This window comes from Colossoma macropomum, unplaced genomic scaffold, assembly GCF_904425465.1.
Source record: "Colossoma macropomum unplaced genomic scaffold, Colossoma_macropomum, whole genome shotgun sequence".
Taxonomy (NCBI): Eukaryota; Metazoa; Chordata; class Actinopteri; order Characiformes; family Serrasalmidae; genus Colossoma; species Colossoma macropomum.
In genome coordinates this window covers 26,787,149-26,806,502 of record NW_023494793.1, presented here as the reverse complement: position 1 = coordinate 26,806,502, position 19,354 = coordinate 26,787,149, and the positions used below count along the sequence as shown (strand labels likewise).

The 19,354-nt window shown below is 38.3% G+C and overlaps 1 protein-coding gene across 1 annotated transcript in view; it reads right to left on the bottom strand.

Annotated features, from left to right (window-relative positions):
• Positions 1–291: 291 nt before the first annotated feature.
• The window catches only part of LOC118813586 (probable G-protein coupled receptor 153), a 62,622-nt gene continuing 43,559 nt past the window's right edge, over positions 292–19,354 (bottom strand). The window contains 3 exon segments of the mRNA XM_036579003.1: positions 292–2,544; positions 10,082–10,266; positions 11,775–11,964. Coding sequence (XP_036434896.1) covers positions 1,759–2,544; positions 10,082–10,266; positions 11,775–11,964 — 1,161 coding nt within the window. The 3' untranslated portion in view covers positions 292–1,758.

The following is a 19,354-nucleotide window of genomic DNA, read 5'->3' as shown; positions in this document are numbered from 1 at the left end:
CTCTTACATGGCCAACTCCTGCTGGCGGGCCCAAAGTTTTATTGCACACTTCTATAACTTAAGAGTAACTCAAACAGTTTGCATTTAAGTCCCTGTAGTTACTGAATAATAAGTCTTAGCATGTAATAAGTCTGGGATTTTAAGGGGTTGAATGAAACATGAAATTTTATTTAAATTTTATTTTGCACAGGCCACATTTTATGTTTTATTTTTTCCCCAATATGTTTCATTCAGCAAATAAACAATGACTGTCCATTAAAACATGCAGAAATGTGTTCATTGTAGAGGTCTGTTAACTTATTTCACCTCGAAAATCAACAAAACATGTCTTTTGATCGGGGGCACCCAAATGTTTGCATACAACTGTACAGATGTAATCCATGGCTTAACTATCTAGCAAGCCTACATGCTGCATTATCTAACATAGTTATAATTTGTGCCAATATGACATGAACCTAAATATAACACATATTACATCTTACACTGTTTTACAGCTTGAAACAGTATAAACAGAGCTTAGAGGAACACAGGGCATTTTGTCCCAGTAGAGATACTGAATCTCAATAAATAATAACAGTTTATTAATATGTTCAGGCACCCAAAACATCAGAAGAAACTCGAAAAGGAAATTGGTGGTTTTCTATATAAATGAACTTGTGGGAGGGGGACATTTTACCTTACAGTATACTATATGGATCATTCTACTAAATTAGTTCAAACTGTTCTCCCACAGTAACAGCAACAGCAAAATTATGACGTATTTAAACAGTAACAACAAAATTATGATGTATTTAAACAGTAACAACAAAATTATGATGTATTTAAACCCAAAGCTTTCATTTGCACTACTGAAACAGTCACTACTGTGTTTTGACTGCTTTGGTAGTGACAAAATGGAATATTCACTCTTTTAAATAAAACAAATTAAAATAAATAAAAGGTATATAGCCAACCTATTTTAGTGTAAAGTTCAAGTCAGCAAAAAGTCTGAAATGCGTTTTCAACTCTGATTTTAAACAAATTTGGTAGAATGATCCATATAAGCTAATTACACATTTCCCCCTAAATACAGAACCAATTAAAAAATGTCTTTGACCTCTTTCCGGATCCCTTACTACATTTTAGTAAATAGCAAAGAAATTGGGTTGCGATACTGATATGTAATCTGCAACTTTAGCTTCAGTATGTTTTGTTATAAACAAAATAATTTATAACTTTTAAGCGTGAAGTAAAAGTGCTTTGGAAAATGTTGGACTCCAACATGAGAGCCTTCCTTTTCAGATGCAAATTATATGATTACTGTACATTTATTCAATTACTTAAAAAAACAACGTCACATAATCAGAAACAACAAAAACACTGGAAAGAGTGGAATATCAGATAAAAATTTGTGTTGCTAGTGTATGTTTGTAAACAGAAGCTATACACTGCTGAACATGAGGCCCTTTCTACTCCCAACTTGAGGCTTTATGAAATGCAAGGACGAAACTGAACAAGAAAGCTCCAAAGCGAACTGGCTCCTGACATATCAACTCCAAAGTATGCGATACAGAGCACAATGTTACATATGCTTGTAACATTTAATAAAATAGCTAAAAAAGAATGTCTCTCTGCCTCGACCCGTCGACCACTCCTCAAGACTCAATAACGGAGTGCCTAGATTACAAAAACATTCCACTTGTATAGTTATAACGTTAATACTAATATTGATATTAAGAGATTATCATGACATACAATAACAAAACTGCCGTAGGCTCCTTAGCTCGTCGATCCTATGGAATCGTGAAATGTGACGTAACCCGAGGACGCGGCCGCCGAGTTTAAGAAACTATTTGTGCTTCCTTTGCCCTCGCCCTTAGTCACGTGCTGCTTGTGGTCCACTGCCCAGGCGAGCGCCTCCGCCTGTCCTGTTTTTCCCCTGAGCGGTGAGTGCACCTCTGTCCGCATGCCCTGGCCCGGAAGGACCGCTTCATGCACACGCTTAGTGTCCTGCCGGTGCTCGCGGCACCCCTTGTTATCGCCGCAGAATTTGCTTGAGCCCTGCTTCCTGGGTGACTCCTGAGCCAGTTCACTGCGGGAACTCTTGATGTGCTCGGAGCTGCGGCGCAGGGCCTGAGGCTCGCGCTCGAAGTGTGTGAGCGGGAAGTGCGGCAGCAGGATGACGTGCTGCTCATACGAGGTGTCGGGCACAAGCGAGACAGCGGAGGCACGCCGCGGGCTCCTCATGGGGCTGGCCAGCGGCGTCTCGTCAATGAAGTTGACCACCTCGTCACGGCTGAAGCACTTGAAGTCGTCCTCATAGCGTTCGACGCGCGGCAGCTGCTTGAGTGAGTGTGTGTCCTCGGACCTCCGGCGCATGCGCTGCGGGCGGCTCTCCTCGTGGTAGGACACCAGGCTGCTCCGCCGCCTCTCGTGGCGCGGCGAGCTGTACTGCGGGATCCCCACCATGTCCTCGGTGGAGCCCCAGCGATGCAGGTATGAAGGGATCTGCCCGGTGGTCCACATGTCGGTTTCGTCGTGGGAGTATCTTCTTGTAGGGGGCACCTGGCGCAACACACACACACACACACGGCGTGGCTCCATTAATCATATACACTGACAGTCAGTACCAGTATGTATTAGCAGAGAAGACTGCAAACAGGTGGGGCATGCTCTCAAAGTTCTTTATCCATTACTACAATAAGCTTATTTCAGCCAAAGTCAAATGTGACTTGGGGAACACTTAAACCCTGCTACACAGCACTGACATAACCATGCTATTAACATGTCATGGCAGCTGTCATATGTTGTCATGAGTTGTCAGGACAGATTTTGTTCAGTAATATAAGAGTGCCATGTCATCTTTACCAATAATTGTCAAGACAGATGTCATCAGTGGGATAACGAGGATATTATCGGTCCCAGTGCAAAAAAGAATGAATTGGCTCCGCCATACAATAATTACTTTCAATGAACAAAAAACAACAATGTAATTTGCTTTTTTGTTAGCTATTATGTTTCAAACAAGTTGATGCTCTAAAATCTAGCATCTCATGTTAACCTAAATCTTATGTTACCTATTTAAGAAAAGTTATAAATATGCATTAGAAATAAAAGGTGTATAATCAGTATTAAGTAGTGGGAGTAGTGAGAATGGAAGCAGACTGGTAATTGCTTCACTATATGAGGGGCCCAATAAAGTCTTAAAGGGGGCTTAGTCACAGTGGGCCTCCCATGCTGTGGGCCCCAGTGTGATTGCCCCAAAATGTTTCATGTTTAATATTAGTCCCAGTTTATATTAAGTGTCTCTAATAACTGTGTAGTTAGACTGTAACATTACATGCAACAACAGCGCAACTACTGTTGATGTACTCACTGTTACAAATGGATTACAGTAGTACAGCTTATGTGAATATATATTTGTATCACTTTAGTTTTTACCCCTGTAATTTCACAAGTGTATCTTCAGATTTCTAACCGTACATAAACTGTACTACTGTAATGCATCTGTAACAGTACTTATGGTTGCACAAATTGTTCATGTGTAACTACACAGTTATTAGAGACACTTCAGATAAAATGGGACCCTAATTTGCTAAGTATACTCTAGTTAGCCATCATGACATCTGTCATGACACCTATGATGGCATTTGACACCTACCATGCAATGTTTATTGCATGTTTATGTCAATGTTATGCAGCAGAGTTCAAGTAAAGCGCTACCAAGATTCGAGACATTCCACCAATGCAAGTACCCATTTGTCCCGTCATACATTTTTAAAGAATACATTTGCAGAACATTTAAAATGACATTTAAAACAGTTATTAATGGTGAAATCAGTCATTTGCATTATTAGGATGTTTTAAGTACACTAACAAATAAATACTCCTCTAAAAAGTTCTTGGCTTGGATGTACAGTTCTAGTAACGGCCTTTAACTGGTACAGAATCTGGGATTTTTAAAACTTCAAAAAGCTGCACACCACATTTACAAAAAGGATTCTATAAAGAACCATTCATTCTTTGTAGTACCAAACGTGGTTCTTCTATGGTATCACTCCAAAGCACCTTTATTTTTAAGCATGTAATAATAATTATTAAATTATGTGTTCAACAGTGTTACCGAAACCAATTTACCGTGCTCAAATAAGAAATGATTAAGACCCTAACATCTTGTCCAAGAGAACAATAAGCCCCCTGGCCTGGAGAAGCAGGATTTCCCCTACAGGACAAATAAAGACAGGTGACAAATTAAGAAAAAAGAAAAACCTCACTAACCCTAAAGTAGAGAATCCTTTCTGAGAAGTGCAAATTCATGATACAATTAAGCAAATAACAGATGTCAGGAGCTTCAGACACAAAGACTGCTCAACTGGCTAGTGTTTCAACAAGAAGTTCAGTGATGCAAAAACTATAGCATTGGTCTACAGAGATACAGGGAAAAGTGACCTGGTCAGAATAGTCATCACAATATTTTCCACAAGAGCATGTGTGGTGACCACCAAGAATGATCACCAGATCTGAACCCAATTAAACACCTATGGGAAATTTGGAACCAACATGTTAGTGCTTTCCACCACCGCAATAAAGACATACTCTGTGTTTTTGGATGAATGGTGTTCCATCCCTCCAATACAGTTCCATTCATTCTACAGTTGTAGAATGAATGTCTAGGTGCATTGAAGCTGTCCTGGTGGCTTGTGGTGGTCCAGCACCTTACTAAGACACTTTATGTAGGTTTTTCCTGTAATCTGTCACCTGTTTGCATGTTTCGGTAACAAGGTTGCACACACATTCTGCAAATTTGAGTGCACAATTTCTATTTGTTTGCTGAGCTTAACATACTGGAAAAATTCAATAAAAAACAAAAAATAAAGTAAATCTGCATTAAAAAAGACAGAAGTGTAGCAAACATGTTAACTCATATTCACTTAAAATTAACAAAACGTTATTTGACCATGAGCAGCCCAACCTTTACATACAACTGTAATGGTTGCACACAATTATTACTCCATTATTCCATTAAGCAAATAATAAAATGTACTTTTTTCACCATTAAAGCACACCTACATCAAAGCAAAAAAGACACAAAAATAGACATAAGACTTGAGTTTTAACACTCAGTACATGTAATCTTTGAAAAGTTATAGCGGGACAAAAAAGTTGCTCTCCTGCAGGGGTGTCCAATCTTATTCGCAGAAGGCCGGTGTGGTTGCAGGTTTTAACAAAGCAGGAGGTCACCTGATTAAATGTTTTAAGACTAAGTGAAAAAGTGAAAAACCTGCAGCCACACTGACCCTTTGCGGATAAAATTGGTCACCCCTGCTCTACTGGGTTAAAGACTTGCTTACGATCAAAGGTAATATATAAAGCTGTTTATAGGAACTCCATAGAAAGTGCACAAGCATCTAAAATGTCATAATTAATTGCTAAGTTTACAGATAGTCAGTCATTACTACTTAGTTTACAGATTAATACTCACATTCCACATTGTTCTGAGAACTACATAAGAGAGACATAATTGTTTAGTATTTAGTATGAAATCTTTTTTGTGCTCCCAGAAACATACAGCACAAGCTTTGAACCAAGCACCCTTAGTTAATGACAGAATGAAACAGCAGCTGAAGCTCTACACTTGCTTTGTTCTTGTGCTGAATTTTGAGGGTGACTGGCTAGAAGCGAGTATGTGCAAACTTTGGCCAGCAGAGGGAAGCAAAGCATTACTATATGAGCAATGGAGTACTACAGCACTGCTTTGGTCATGGTGCTGAAGGTCAGATTCGATAGTGGGCAGGTCAAGTCCATCGAGCCAGTAAAATAATATATCGTCTGTGCAACACAGTGACTTCTGTGTATGTATTCTTATACTTGTAAAATCAGTTAGAATACAAAAATATTTTTAACTTTCACTGGGAAACAGATATTTAATGGGAAATTCGAGCAGGATTTTCTCGAGAAATTGCATTTCTGTATGTCCTTATATTTAGATCAGTAACAACCAATCAGAAAGAGTGACTGGTAAAAACACTGTCGTAATAGAATGAGGAGACCTTATAACATTGACTTACTGTACTATGCAAAAGTCAGAGACCAGCCTTCATTTATCTAATTTCCAGTCAAAATGGACAGAAAGCTATTCAATTTTTCAGGAGACATTTCTGAGTAGACTAGATATTAGATAAACCACTTGCATAAAGAAGAGGAAAGTCAAAGAACCAAATTAAAAAGCAGCCAGAAGTTTCCAAAACTGGACTGAAAAAAACATGCAAGAGCTGATGGACCACCAAAACTACCCCCATCAGTTAAACCGTATTTAGGAGAAAGGAGAAGATCAACTACACTCTTTCTTCAGATCTGAAAAATCCACAGGTGTTTCTGTCCATCCTTCCACTGTGAGAAGACAACTGAACACTTTGCGTCTGAAAGAATGTGTAGTTGTCAAAAAGTCGTTGCTGAGAGAAGAAAACAGACAAAAAAAACAAAAAAAAACAAGATAATTTGTAAATCTGACAAAGTTAGTTAAATTTGAAGACAATGAAAATGTGCATCATGGTGGTTTTGCTCATATTTAAGGGTTGATGTATTTATACTTTGCTCCAAAAAACAAGTGCCTGAATGTGATTGTGTTGTTAAGGGCTTGATTGAGAAGAGAGAGGTAGTGAATCTGTATCACTAACCAGGCTAACTACTCTAGCTGATGTTAGCTCGGGCCAGAAACAACAAAAATATATTTCTCTGACATAACATGTTATCTGTATTCCACCGAGGACAAAACACCTTGTGTAGAAGACAGTGAGTCCTTATCAACATCCGACGTGACACTGGTTAGCTCTGTTAGCTCATTAGCTCATCTGAAGAGGCAGCATCCACCACTCATCCAACATGAAAACCTGCCCCTTGGCTGTTTTTGAATAATAAAACATGTTTCTTGGCTCTGTGCTCGAGCAGCACCAGTGCTGTAACCTAAAATGTAAGCCCAGATTATATTTGCATTATATAATATTCGGCCAAAGTGCATTTTTTGCTGTTGTTTTTTCCGTCCCTGCAGTTAACTGGATATCTGGATGGACTCAACAGATACATGAATATCAAAATTAGTCAGAATGTGCATCCCTAGTTACAACAGGAAATGAAATAAATGAAAAGTGGTCTCTGACTTTTGCACAGTACTGTATAAACAGTGTCACTTCTTATTACACACGAACAGAAAGGCGTACACCTTCTCCACATCTCCTCATTGGAAGGAAAAGTTAACCAAATAATAAAAAAAATCTGTAAACCTGTTCTTGCCTTAAGAACATCACATGTATTGAGAGTTGGTGCATCTCTGGTGCAGTGATATGTATTAACACCTGATAGAAAGCAATACTATGTGAGGATGAAGGAGGTTAAACTTGCACTTCAACCTGCTCCTTGAAACCTCACTGGTTACCTGCATTAATGAATACTATTCTGCTGGCTCTTTGCCACACTGAAGCAATATGAGTTTAATAATACGTTAAAGTCACAGTCTGGTAAAAAATCTAATTTTTTCCCTCTCACCCCAAAGTCAATCAGCCACGACATGTTTGGTGTCTAAATGTGCTCCTTTAGTTTTTTGTAGCTGACGAGAACAAAACTTGGCGTATTGGATGTACTGCTTACATTATATGACATACTGTTATCAATAGAACTACACAAAGTTTATCCATACTTTTCTCCATTTCAGTAGAAAACAAACTCTGGATACCAGACATGTCTTGGCATATCGACCACACTTGATGCTAGGGAGGAAACTGTGTAAACTTGATGTTTTGCCAAACTATCACTTTAAGTGCATCAGCATTTTATTGCAAAATGTCACTGTTGCATGTTGTAGTAAAGTACCACTGTGGCACTGTGTTTGCATCTAATTGAAAAATAGTTCTGCGTAATAGTCTGCATGTTTTTGCAATAAAATGAGAGATGACACGATGGGGGAAGCTTTGAAGGTGACTGGCACAGAACTGGGGGCATGTTAAGCACTCATTTTTTACATTCAGGCCTCATCACATTAGATCTCTGTCCAGACTTTAGGAATTAGTTTTGGTATCATTTGACTGCTGGTTAATTGTAGCAATTATGAATACAATGAGTGGAGCGTAATATCACTAACACAGAGAGATCAGTCATGTGGAATTGAGGACTGCATGTAGAGAAACAGAGTTAGAAGTGTTAAACGTGATATCGGGTTGAAGAGGAGCATTTCACAGCTCTAAAACTGGCTTTGAGTTTGGATACAATATGACTTTCTCACCAAAGCAGTAAGGTAAACTTTTGTTACTAACACTATCGTCTTGGTCCCTTCAAAGCACAGTTTTTATTATTCGTGGTGGAATTGGATTTAGCCAGCACTGAAAAGAGTGCTTTGAATTGAAGTCATGTCATGAGATTAGGAACAATTACATAGAGCTCACAATGCCAAAGCCATGTGACACAGTTATGATGTAATAATTATAATTTAGACAGCTAATTTGTAACTGGAGAACCCCCTGCGTTTTGTAGTACTTCAAAGACGCTTCTCACCAGTAGTGACCTCTCAAGCACAAATTATGTTCAATTAATAAAGAAAAACGACAATGTAATTGGTTTTTTACTTGCTAATTTTATATCTCAACCACGCTGGTTACAGTAGGCCTTTAGCTGAAGTACAGTGAGACCATGCATTAATTCATTTAATTTCCACTCAAAATGGCTATTAAGTACAAGTGATGACTTTTTCAGTGTCAGGAAAAAGCAGAAAACATTTATTTAACAGAAAGCGTTGGTTTCCAGGACAGGGATGTCCACACTTTGCCTTTATTACAGCTTTTATTCTCTTTGGGAGACTTAGTTTTTCAAAGAAATCTGCAGGGATATTTTTCCACACATTCAAGTTCAGTCTTAGAAGTTGGTTGCATTTCAGTCTAAGTAATCCCAGTTACAAATTTAGACACAACTGAGGCTACTCCACCTCCCCAGGCATTCAGTTTTTGTTTCTAGTGCTTTTTTTTCTTTTTGTCCATTTCCTTTTCTCAGGAATGAACTGAAACGCTTGTGGAGTTTCTGAAATGTTTTTCTCCTCTCTCTCTAAGATTTAAGCTGTAAGTACTGTTTATCTGATGGTGACAGTTTCAGTGGTCTACCAGGTCTTATTTCCTTTTGACTTTTCCCTCCTTTATGCACATGTATTATGTTATATCTTCTCTCCTCAGAAATATCTTCTTAAAACATTTTAGATGAACATGAGAAAGAAATTTGCAATGCAGCTGTGTTTGGAAAGTTGCTTGTGTGGATGTCAGTGTCCCTTTGAAGTGGAACAAAATCTAAGTTAGAACTAAAAAGTGGAGAAATTAAATACTGACAGATTTGATATTATATTTGTTGTGGTTTGAGGCTTTTGTGTAATTTTCGGTTAAATACGTTTCCTGCTTTTTTTCAGACACTGAAAATTTAATAACTAGTATGTAATGGCCATTTTGACTGGAAATAAAATAAACAAAAAGGTGGTCTTAGATTTTTGCAAAGTAATGCACATTAACTGAGTGGAGCTGAACATAAGGTAGGGGTGTATAGTTATATAATGGGGTACATTATAAGACCTGCAGGCCCTCACATGCTTTGGACCGTACCCACATTGAGGACCGTAACGACATTGCCAGCATCTTATAGAATACACTTTAGTCACTATAATCACAAGCACACTGAATGAAAGTATGTTCGCTCTATGTAACTGTACTTAAAAGGTCTCAATATTCAAACAATACTTGCAATTAGGTTGTATACCTGCAAATTTTGCATCATAACAATGAGGAACATCATAAAGGCATCACTAAAATGTAAGGAGAAAGCCTTCCGTTAGGTCATATTCCAAACAACAGTCAGCCAGAAAGCTAATCTGAGTTTTATCTGCTGAACACCAGTCAAATTTCTTATGAGTAAAACACCAGAAATGTAAAATGATTCCAGAAGAGGATACGACAATAATTAAAGATGTAAAAATATTGAGGGCCATTGCAGCATGCACAGTTTTTTTTTTTATCTATATTAGTAGCAAAAAAGATAAATTCATGAGGAAATTTTTAAAAAATCAATGGAAATATACCTGCAAATAGTGCATTTTATCTTCCTGAGGCTCCCTCAATGGATAACCCTGGGGGACCCCCCTTTCTAAGGTCGAGAATTCGTACTTGGCAATACGGTCTACCGTCATGATATCAGCAGCAGAGCTATAGTCATATGGTCTGTCATATATTAAGTCCGGATGAATGCCTCCATCCTGGCTGTTTTCTGCAAACGCAGAAAGCATATACATCAGGATTAAAAATAAACGTGCTCAGATACACAGACAGACAGACAGACAGACGAATAGGTAGAGAAAGACAATTCACTTTTCTTGGTTTTGGGTCCGCATTGAAATTTTGAAGCCGTTTAGGACAAACAAACAAAAAAAGACAGATTAATAAGAAGTCTTTTGGGAGAGCAAAACCATTTGCATTTGGGGGGATTCTCTTACTAACATCATGACCGTTGTCGTTTACCAAACAGGAAGTACTCCAGTGTGCTGCTAAAAAGCAAACGGCCTCTCTAGAGAAACTCGCTGATGAAGGAAATCACTAAGCTCAGCTACGTAAAAAAAAAAATTCATTTAGGTAATCATTTTACATATGATTACTTTAGGAGTAACATGTTAGTAATAGTTGTTACAGTGCTAAAGGTTGAACCTTGTGTGGGGAAAATAAACAGTTGTAGGGCAGTGCAAAATGCTGATCTTAGGCAAATGTGGACTGGTTGCAGGATGAAAGATGACATTAGCTATCAGCACAGGCAGCTTATCATGCAAATCATTGGCAGAGAAGAACAAGAAACGACCCTTATACATACAACTGAGCTGTGTTATACAAGGCAAGCCCTCTGAAAAGAAGCAGAAGCACTGGTAATATTAAGAGCACAATAAAAAAATTAAAATAACGTGTTGCACATTTGATTTATAATTACTAATCCCTTGACAGTGGATTAAAAAGGTGGGCAAGATGCAAAATCCAAAATGTCTCCCTGTTACTAAACACTATGTAATACATGTAATACTGTCCCTAGGACAGAAAGTTTCGCCTAATGTTATTATCATGTGACCTGACTTTATTTGCAGTATAATTCACCCTCCCAACGTTGGTTAAAATAAAGTTTTCACATTTACTTTTTATATTAAGCTATTAAATTAAACAAAGCTGAATAAAATAACAACCAGTAACCTCCAGAAACAAGTAAGACAATACAAAAAGAACTGACATTACAGGTGAAGCGTGCATCAGTTATGGCTCAGTTGACACTATCATTTCTTGTAAAGTGAATACAGTCACTTCAAGTGAGACAACAATCGACTTCTATGCTCTGTTACAATCTATTGCACTATTAAATTCTACTAAAGTAACTGTCTTTGAAAGTGCCTCAGGAAAAGTCACTGCCTTCTCATTGTTTCTGTTAAGGCAGGAAAAGTACAGTTCTCATTATATCAGGGAGAGATTTTCTCTCTCAAGAAAAACTAGGTCACATGATAAATCCAATAAGACTAATCATTGGCTGTCCCAAAGAGAGGTCTAGCACTTCTTAAATGAACCCTTTCTCCAGTTTCAGCACAAATTCATTTTTAGATTTACAGCAAATGATGTCTGATGGGTGACCTAATTCTATGAAAAACATGAAAAGGGGAAACTTCCCCTAATCCCTCTTTTCCTGCTGCTTTATCCACATCCTTTTCTCTTCTGGCACCATGCACATGTTTTCCCAGTGGCTCTTACCTTCGTCCACGTCGTCATTGGACATAATGGCCACGCACTTCTCCCAGACCATCTTGACGTCAGCCCTGTATCGGTCACAGGCCCAGAGGAACATGGGGAGCAGGATGGACTGAGCTATGGAGCACCAGAGCACACACAGCACCATCCAGCTGTAGGAGCGGTCGTACTTCAAACTAGCAAAACTCACCACCTGTAAAAGAAGTGACCAGATCTCATCAGCAGAGTTCAAAGTGTAGCAATTAGCATACTGTCTTACTACACATTCTTTAAAAAGATGGTTCTTCAAGGGTTCTTTTGTAAAGAAAATTGTTCTATATAGAACCATGAACACTCAAAAAACCCTTTGGTCATGCACAGTTCACATCCATTATGAATGTGTTCTTCAGATTGGTGGAGAATATGCTGTAGATGGTTCTATGTAGAACCTATTTGAAAAGGTTCTGTATAGCACCAAAAAGGATTCAGCTATTGTTTTGATGTCAAGCTTGTAACAATGGTGCTATTATTGTACTGTAGGAAATATCATTCTTGTTTCAGTTAAGGGTTTAACATTATTCATGGGGCAGAATGGAGCAATTAGCATGTTTACTGTGCAATGCAGTATTCCTGCTTCATTCAAGGGTTTAGATTCATTCTTAGTTAAGAATGTAACTGTTAGCATCTCTTAATTTAAGATGTGACATTCTTGTTGTATTCCAGGGTTTAGCGTCATTCTCAGGTATGGAATTTGTGATTAGCATTATTGTTCTATTGAAGGGTTTAGTATTGTGGTGTCCGCACAGGCCCTGTTCCTGTAGGGAGTTCAAGGAGTGTGGCCATGCAAGGTTGCCACACTCCTGGCTTAAAAGGGACATTTGTTGTTGGTGTTTGGATAAGTTATTAGTGTAGTTGTGTTGTTTGTAGTAATTGTGTCCCGGAAGACCCCAGTGTGCAGTGTTTTCCGGGTCTTCTCCTGCAATGACGCTACAGTACCATTTTCAGTGAAGAGTATAGCGTTTAGCATACTGTCTTACTGTAAGATGTAACATTATAGCTTCATTTAAGCGATTAGGATTTTTCTCAGTGAAGACTGAAGTGTTTAGCATATTGTTTTACTATAACAACACTCTTCTTTCATTTAAAGGTTTAGCATTGTTCTCACTGGACACTGTAGCAAGTAGCACACTGTCTTACTATCAGATGTAACATTCCTGCTCCATTCAAGAGTAAGAATCTTGTTCCAGTCACAAATTTAGCATTGTCCTCAGCAAAGAATGTAGCGATTAGCATGTTGTCTTAATAGATGTAACATTACAGTTTCAGTCAAAGGGTTTAGCATCATTCTCAGTAAATGGCCACAGTGAATAGTATCATTATAAAGGAGGAGACTGGTCAATGGTTGAAATTAGAATGGGAAAGAGCCAGTCAGCTTGATGGTAAAGCTGCTAGTGGGGAAAACTTGATATGCTTAAGTGCAGTAGGCAGAACAACACAAAAAAGCATGTTTTTGTGCATTATTTAGCCAAACTATTTATGAAGTTTTTTGTTAGATTTTGTCAGTGATTGCAAATCTGTTTCTGAAACAGTAATTTGACCTTCAGTTTTGAGTGTTTTCATCTCTTCCCATTCAAACAGATAGGAGCCTGGTTTTGAATGGCTGGAAATAACTGCCCGGTGGCATTGAAAAGATGGCCATCAAGTGAATAGGCTTTCCTATAAGAACGTTAGTATGTTGTCTTCCTGTACAATGTAGCACTTTTGTCCCAGCTTTAGCATGATTCACAGGGCATGGCATAGTCATTGACATGTTGTCTTTCTATCCCACTCTTTTTCCATTCAAGAGTTTAGTGTCACTCACAGGGCAGGATGTAGTGCTCAGCATATTGTTTTAGTGTGTAGCATTATTTGTCTATTCAAGTTTTTAGCATCACTCACAGGGTACGATGTAGTGATGAGCTTACTGCTGTTGTAGGAACAAAACCTGATATCTCCAAATTGATAACTTTACAGGAGAAGGAAAAATCACACTTTACTTTTAATGTAAGTCAATGGAACCAGACTTTTTTCCAAGTTGTTCTGGGTTATTTCTTTTGGTCCATTCATCACGACATTTACACTCAAGGTAAAGCGCAACAGGTACCAAATTATGTCAAAAACTGGAAAAAGTAAAAAATGGACATACAAGGTCTTGTTCCGACAACAGTGAGATTCTACGTTATCCACTGGTGTGACGTAAGCCATGTGTAGCTACTGCACTAATGAATAAACACAGTGAAGGAGGCTCCGCTCTCCCAGATAAGTGTTACTGATTTTCTGTCTTGGTATATTCCCGCCAAGAATACACTCTTTGATTTCAGCTCTTTTTTGAAAACACAATCATAACCACTTGCCCAATTTGGGTGGAGAAACATAGGCTAGTGAAACAGCTTCAGTGCTTAATCTCCCAAAGCCAATGTTATGCTACTATTAGCATAGCCATTCCACTTCATGCAAGGCTTAGTTCAGCCAGTTACACAAGAGAGCCTTTAAGTATCTATTTCACCCCATTAGTTATCACAACATTTCATAATACATACTCATAAGCATGTGTAGCATATCGCTGTGAAGCATGCTCTAAAGGGCACTCAGGTGGGCCGTAAGCTAACGTTCAATGCGCTCTCCATAAAAGCAGTCATAAATGAAGTGTGATGTGCTATAGATGTCAATGCATTTAAATAGCTCATTATTCCAGAGAAGTAGAAAGAAGCAGGGCCTTGTGGATGTCCTGACATAACTCTAAATACTCTAAATATAACCTCTTTGTGGACATTTTTTCATGTACCTCAAGCATGTGCCTGAAGTGTGATATCAGTGTAACTATACATTAAAGAAATGAGCTATTCTATTAATTACTAAAAAATGAGGCAGTGATAAGCAGGGGTATAACAAATGAACAGAAGAAGCAAAGCGGAAGGAAAAGACATACTGGCCTTTGTTACAGAGGTAGAGAAAATGGAAAACTAACAGGCGTGTGTTAAATATTAATGGACTGTTCGTAGGAGAGTTGGATAATAAAGCAAGCTCTGACACAACTGGAGCAAGATGCATGGACTCTTGAGGCTCCTTGATGACACCTGCATGTTAAATGTCTGCAACTGTTCAGCTACACAACAGAATCAAAAATGTTTTTCTGTTTTCCTTTGGGGGTGGAAATATGCAAGAATATGAATATATTTATGCAAGAACCAAAGGGTTCTTTAAAGTTATTTACTTGTGTCTACAGGAATACACTAAGCTAGTGGTCATCAACCCTGGTCCTCGAGTGTAGAACCAACTGCAATCCGCCACACCTGCTCCAGGTGATTAACTTCTTCAGAAATCTTTAATTGGCTGAATCAGATGCATTGGCGTTACATGAGAGGACGGGCAGCATGTTAGCTGCAGATTGGAACAAAACTCTGTAGGAAAGTAGATCTCCAGGAAGAGGGCGAGTGACCAGTGCACTAAACTGTTAAGGCCTTAACATTTATTTTTCTAGATTATGAATTTTATGGAATGTAGTTTTGTAAACTGCATGTATCATAGTACATCTGAATTAACAACCTGTTTGTTTCTTTCAAGGTACATTTTCCATTAAAATTTGGCCACTGCACTCCTAAAAATAAAGGTGCCCAACAGGGTTCTTTGAAGCGATGACAAACAAGAAACTCTTTTGGTTCCCTAAAGAACATCTTCATGGATGTTTTTTTGGAACAATAGTTTGTTAGTGTGAAGAACCTTTTTTAAGTTTGAAGAACCTCCACATAATAAAAAGGTTCTGCACCAGCCTTTACAGTAATGTCACATGAATTTCACATGTGCATAAACACTTCCCATGTTAAAAATGTGATCATGTGATGAGCATAAGTGGTAGCATTTGAAAATGTGCAAAAGTATGGGCGCCCTGGACAAACGACATTTTCTTGATTTTCTTAGTGAAAGTAATTTAACACATCCTCTACAGAGAACTGCACATTTCAAAGTACAATTACTGTTTATGAAAATGACTGTACACATGGTAGATGGTAAAAAAGGGCTTTAGCTTAGTAAAGTTGTGAAGTATTGTATCCAGTTTGAGATCTACTGAGCGTTTATTCATTGTTGTGTATTTCGTGTATGACCTTTGCTTATCGTTTTCCCGTCTCTGCCCTTTTTGCTCTTCCCTTTGGATTTGGTTGCATTTGTCTCTGATTTTGGATTATGACCACTTGCCTGTACCTTTGACCACGCTACTGCTTTTCCCTTTTTGGATTGTTGCCTTGGCTGATTTTTGTATCTTTTGTGTGCCTTCTGGATCTGAACTCTGCCTGGTTATCGACTACGACTTTGAACTCTGTTTCTATCAGTAAAGCCCTTTCTTTAAGTTGCATCTGCGAGCGTCTGACCGTGCTTGAAACCTTACACGCGTGAGTGTATAAAATTATTCTATAACAAAAGTACTACTCTAAAACAGATTTCAACTAATTTGTAGGAAGTTGTACAAATGTATGTATCACAGGCAGATAACATATCAAAGAATTACTTTAAATAAAAATACTATTCAAATGTTGAATAAAACATTTTAAAGTACTCTTTGTTGTCTCACTTCTAGTATTTCAGTCTACACTGTATAAGTTTAAATACAATTGTTTAATAAAAATAAAGCAACAGCAAGTGTGACAGATTTTATAACACTGCACTGCATTTTGATACTAAAATTAAACTGAAAACTAAAAAATCCTATTTTAAAAGAACAAAAATACTTTTATATGTTGTGTATGTAGTATGTTTATTCTCTTATGGGGTGAGCAGGTGGGGAATTTATGGAGGGCTAAATTAAGCATGCCATGGGCCACACTTTGGGCAACTCTGTTCTATACCATTTAGAGGTTTTCCTAGAATCGTACATCCCAGCTTAGAATCAGTTAGGAGCCTTTATTTCTAAAAGAGTATATGGCATTAGGGCGGCGTTGGAGGCCCCAGTGCTCTGAAGTGGAGAGTTCTCTCACAAAGGCATGCAATAAATCTGCTCCAGTCTGGAGTCATTAGTCAGCCATTCAACAGCCCAGTGGAAACAGTGAGGGTCATTACATACAATGCATCTGTGTGGGCCACTGGAAGATGGTTCAGCAGGCGAAATGTAAATCAGTTCCAGATTCATAGCTTATAAAGTGCGTATGCACCACAGACTATTAAAATCACAGGCTGTGGACCATGTGCTGGGTAGAGTGGCAATATAGTGGTACTCGGTGGCCAAATGGGAAAACTCAAAAGTATAAATAAATATTAATATACACCAGACATTTTTGAAGATGGCAAAAGTGTCTCATTATAGCTTAGACTTTTCAAAAGTTGACAGTTTAAAGGGTTTATTATAGCAAACCTTTCGTAAGCAAGGAAAAAGATGATCTAATGACAATTTTCAGTTGGTTGAGTTTCTCTCACATTAAAGTTTCTGCTGCCCAAAGTGCTAATATCGGAGAAACCATACCATCTATACTTTATAATTTTCCCTGAATGTCAGTTTGAAAGTTCATCTTTCCTCACAAGGAGTCATTTGGCCCATACTGTGAGCTTCATGAAAACATTTAAAATTATTCTTCTAACCAGCCATATATTTTGGCTATGTTTACATTATAAGTCTCATTGCTTAATTCTGATTATTTTGCTCACTTCTAATATTTCTAACATGATGGTTCACAATTGTGCAAGAAAAGCTACATTCAGAGTACCAGACTGAAGTGGCACAAATGCGATTTTTTGCCATCAGATACAAATGTTTTCAGAGCTGTGTGAACACACCCATCTGATCTATTTTTAAATCAGATCTGAACCACTTTCATATGTTGTTCTAAATGGATACATATGTGATTTACAGCCATGCGACCTTAGTAAGAACACTCAGGGAATTCATGTGTTTTTTTTTCACTGCGCGAGCACCATCATTCAGCGTTGTCATGGCAGCAGCGCTAAACCTGAAGTTAGAGCCAGTAAACCCTACAAAAGCATCTGTCCCTCCCACATCTGACCTCCCACATCACCAATCAGTAATCCCCTCCAAAATATAAATGAGTGGAATGTGTTTATTTAGCTGTTCAGATGTGGAATTAGGGGTGGGTGGTATGGCAAAAGTACCATATCACAGTACTTCAAGACAGAGACAAAAGGTAGTACCACATATAAATACAGCCATTAAAAACTCTAATGATTTTTACCAATTAAACAAGACTAATTACGTTCTTTTTTTAATGAAACATGCAGTGCTGACGATATACACGATATCCTCAGATAAGCATATTGTGTATCACGCTAATAAAATTGATCACAATAATGATAAAATATTGTCATACTGTCCACCTTTATGTGAAACAGGAATTTGACACATCATAATTTTTAAACACTGTCATAATTTTTCAATACTGGCATCAATTTTAAATACTATGGTGTACCTCATGACCGTTATACACCGATCAGGCATAACATTATCACCACCTCGTTTCTACGCTCATTGTCCATTTTATCAGATCCACTTACTATACAGGTGCACTTTGTAGTTCTACAATTACAGACTGTAGTTCATCTGTTTCTCTGCATACTTTGTTAGCCCCCTTTTACCCTGTGCTTCTGTGGTCAGGACCCCCATGGACCACCACAGAGCAGGCCTTATTTGGGTGGTGGGTCATTCTCAGCACTGCAGTAACACTGATGTGGTGGTGGTGTGTTAGTGTGTGTTGCGCTGGTCTGAGTGGATCAGACACAGCAGTGCTGCTGGAGTTTTTAAACACCTCAGTGTCACTGCTGGACTGAGAATAGTCCACCAACCAAAAATACCCAGCCAAAAGTATCCTGTGGGCAGCATCCTGTGATAACTGATGAAGGACTAGTGGATGACCAACACAAACTGTGCAGCAGCAGATGAGCTATCGTCTCTGACTTTACATCTACAAGGTGGACTGACAAGGTAGGAGTGTCTAATAGAGTGGACTACAGTCTGTAATTGTAGAACTACAAAGTGCACCTATATAGTAAGTGGAGCTGATAAAATGGACAATGAGCATAGAAACAAGTCATGTTATGCCTGATCGGTAAATATCCCAACCCTAATTCATGTTTTTTTTGGTTTTTTTTGTGCACTAAAATACACAGGAAATGCTATATTTAAGTGTGTTTCCTGTAGAGGATGTGTTAACTTTCATTTAGGAAATCAAGAAAACATGTAATTAGACCAGGGGTGTGCAAATATTTGCGTAGTGAAATACTACTGGTTTGTCCATATCATGCTACTCTATTCACACAATACTAAACAAATGTGTAGCTTCTCTCAAGGCCACTGTTGTTTAGCTCTCTCTCTTGCTCTCTGGTAACCTGACCCACTTAGAGCACTAGATGAGGTTAAATGCAAAGGTTCATTTAATAATAATAAAGTCTACATAAGCACCTCTGTGATCCATTGGGAACATTACTTCTGTAATTAAGAGCAAACCACTTTTTAAAGCTTTTTTTTTAATGCTATGCCAACTTTCTGTTGAGTGTTTTTGCCAGCTCTCCAGAGATGAATAATCCTGTGGTCTTCAGACTACTTCGACTTCCTCACAACCTCATCT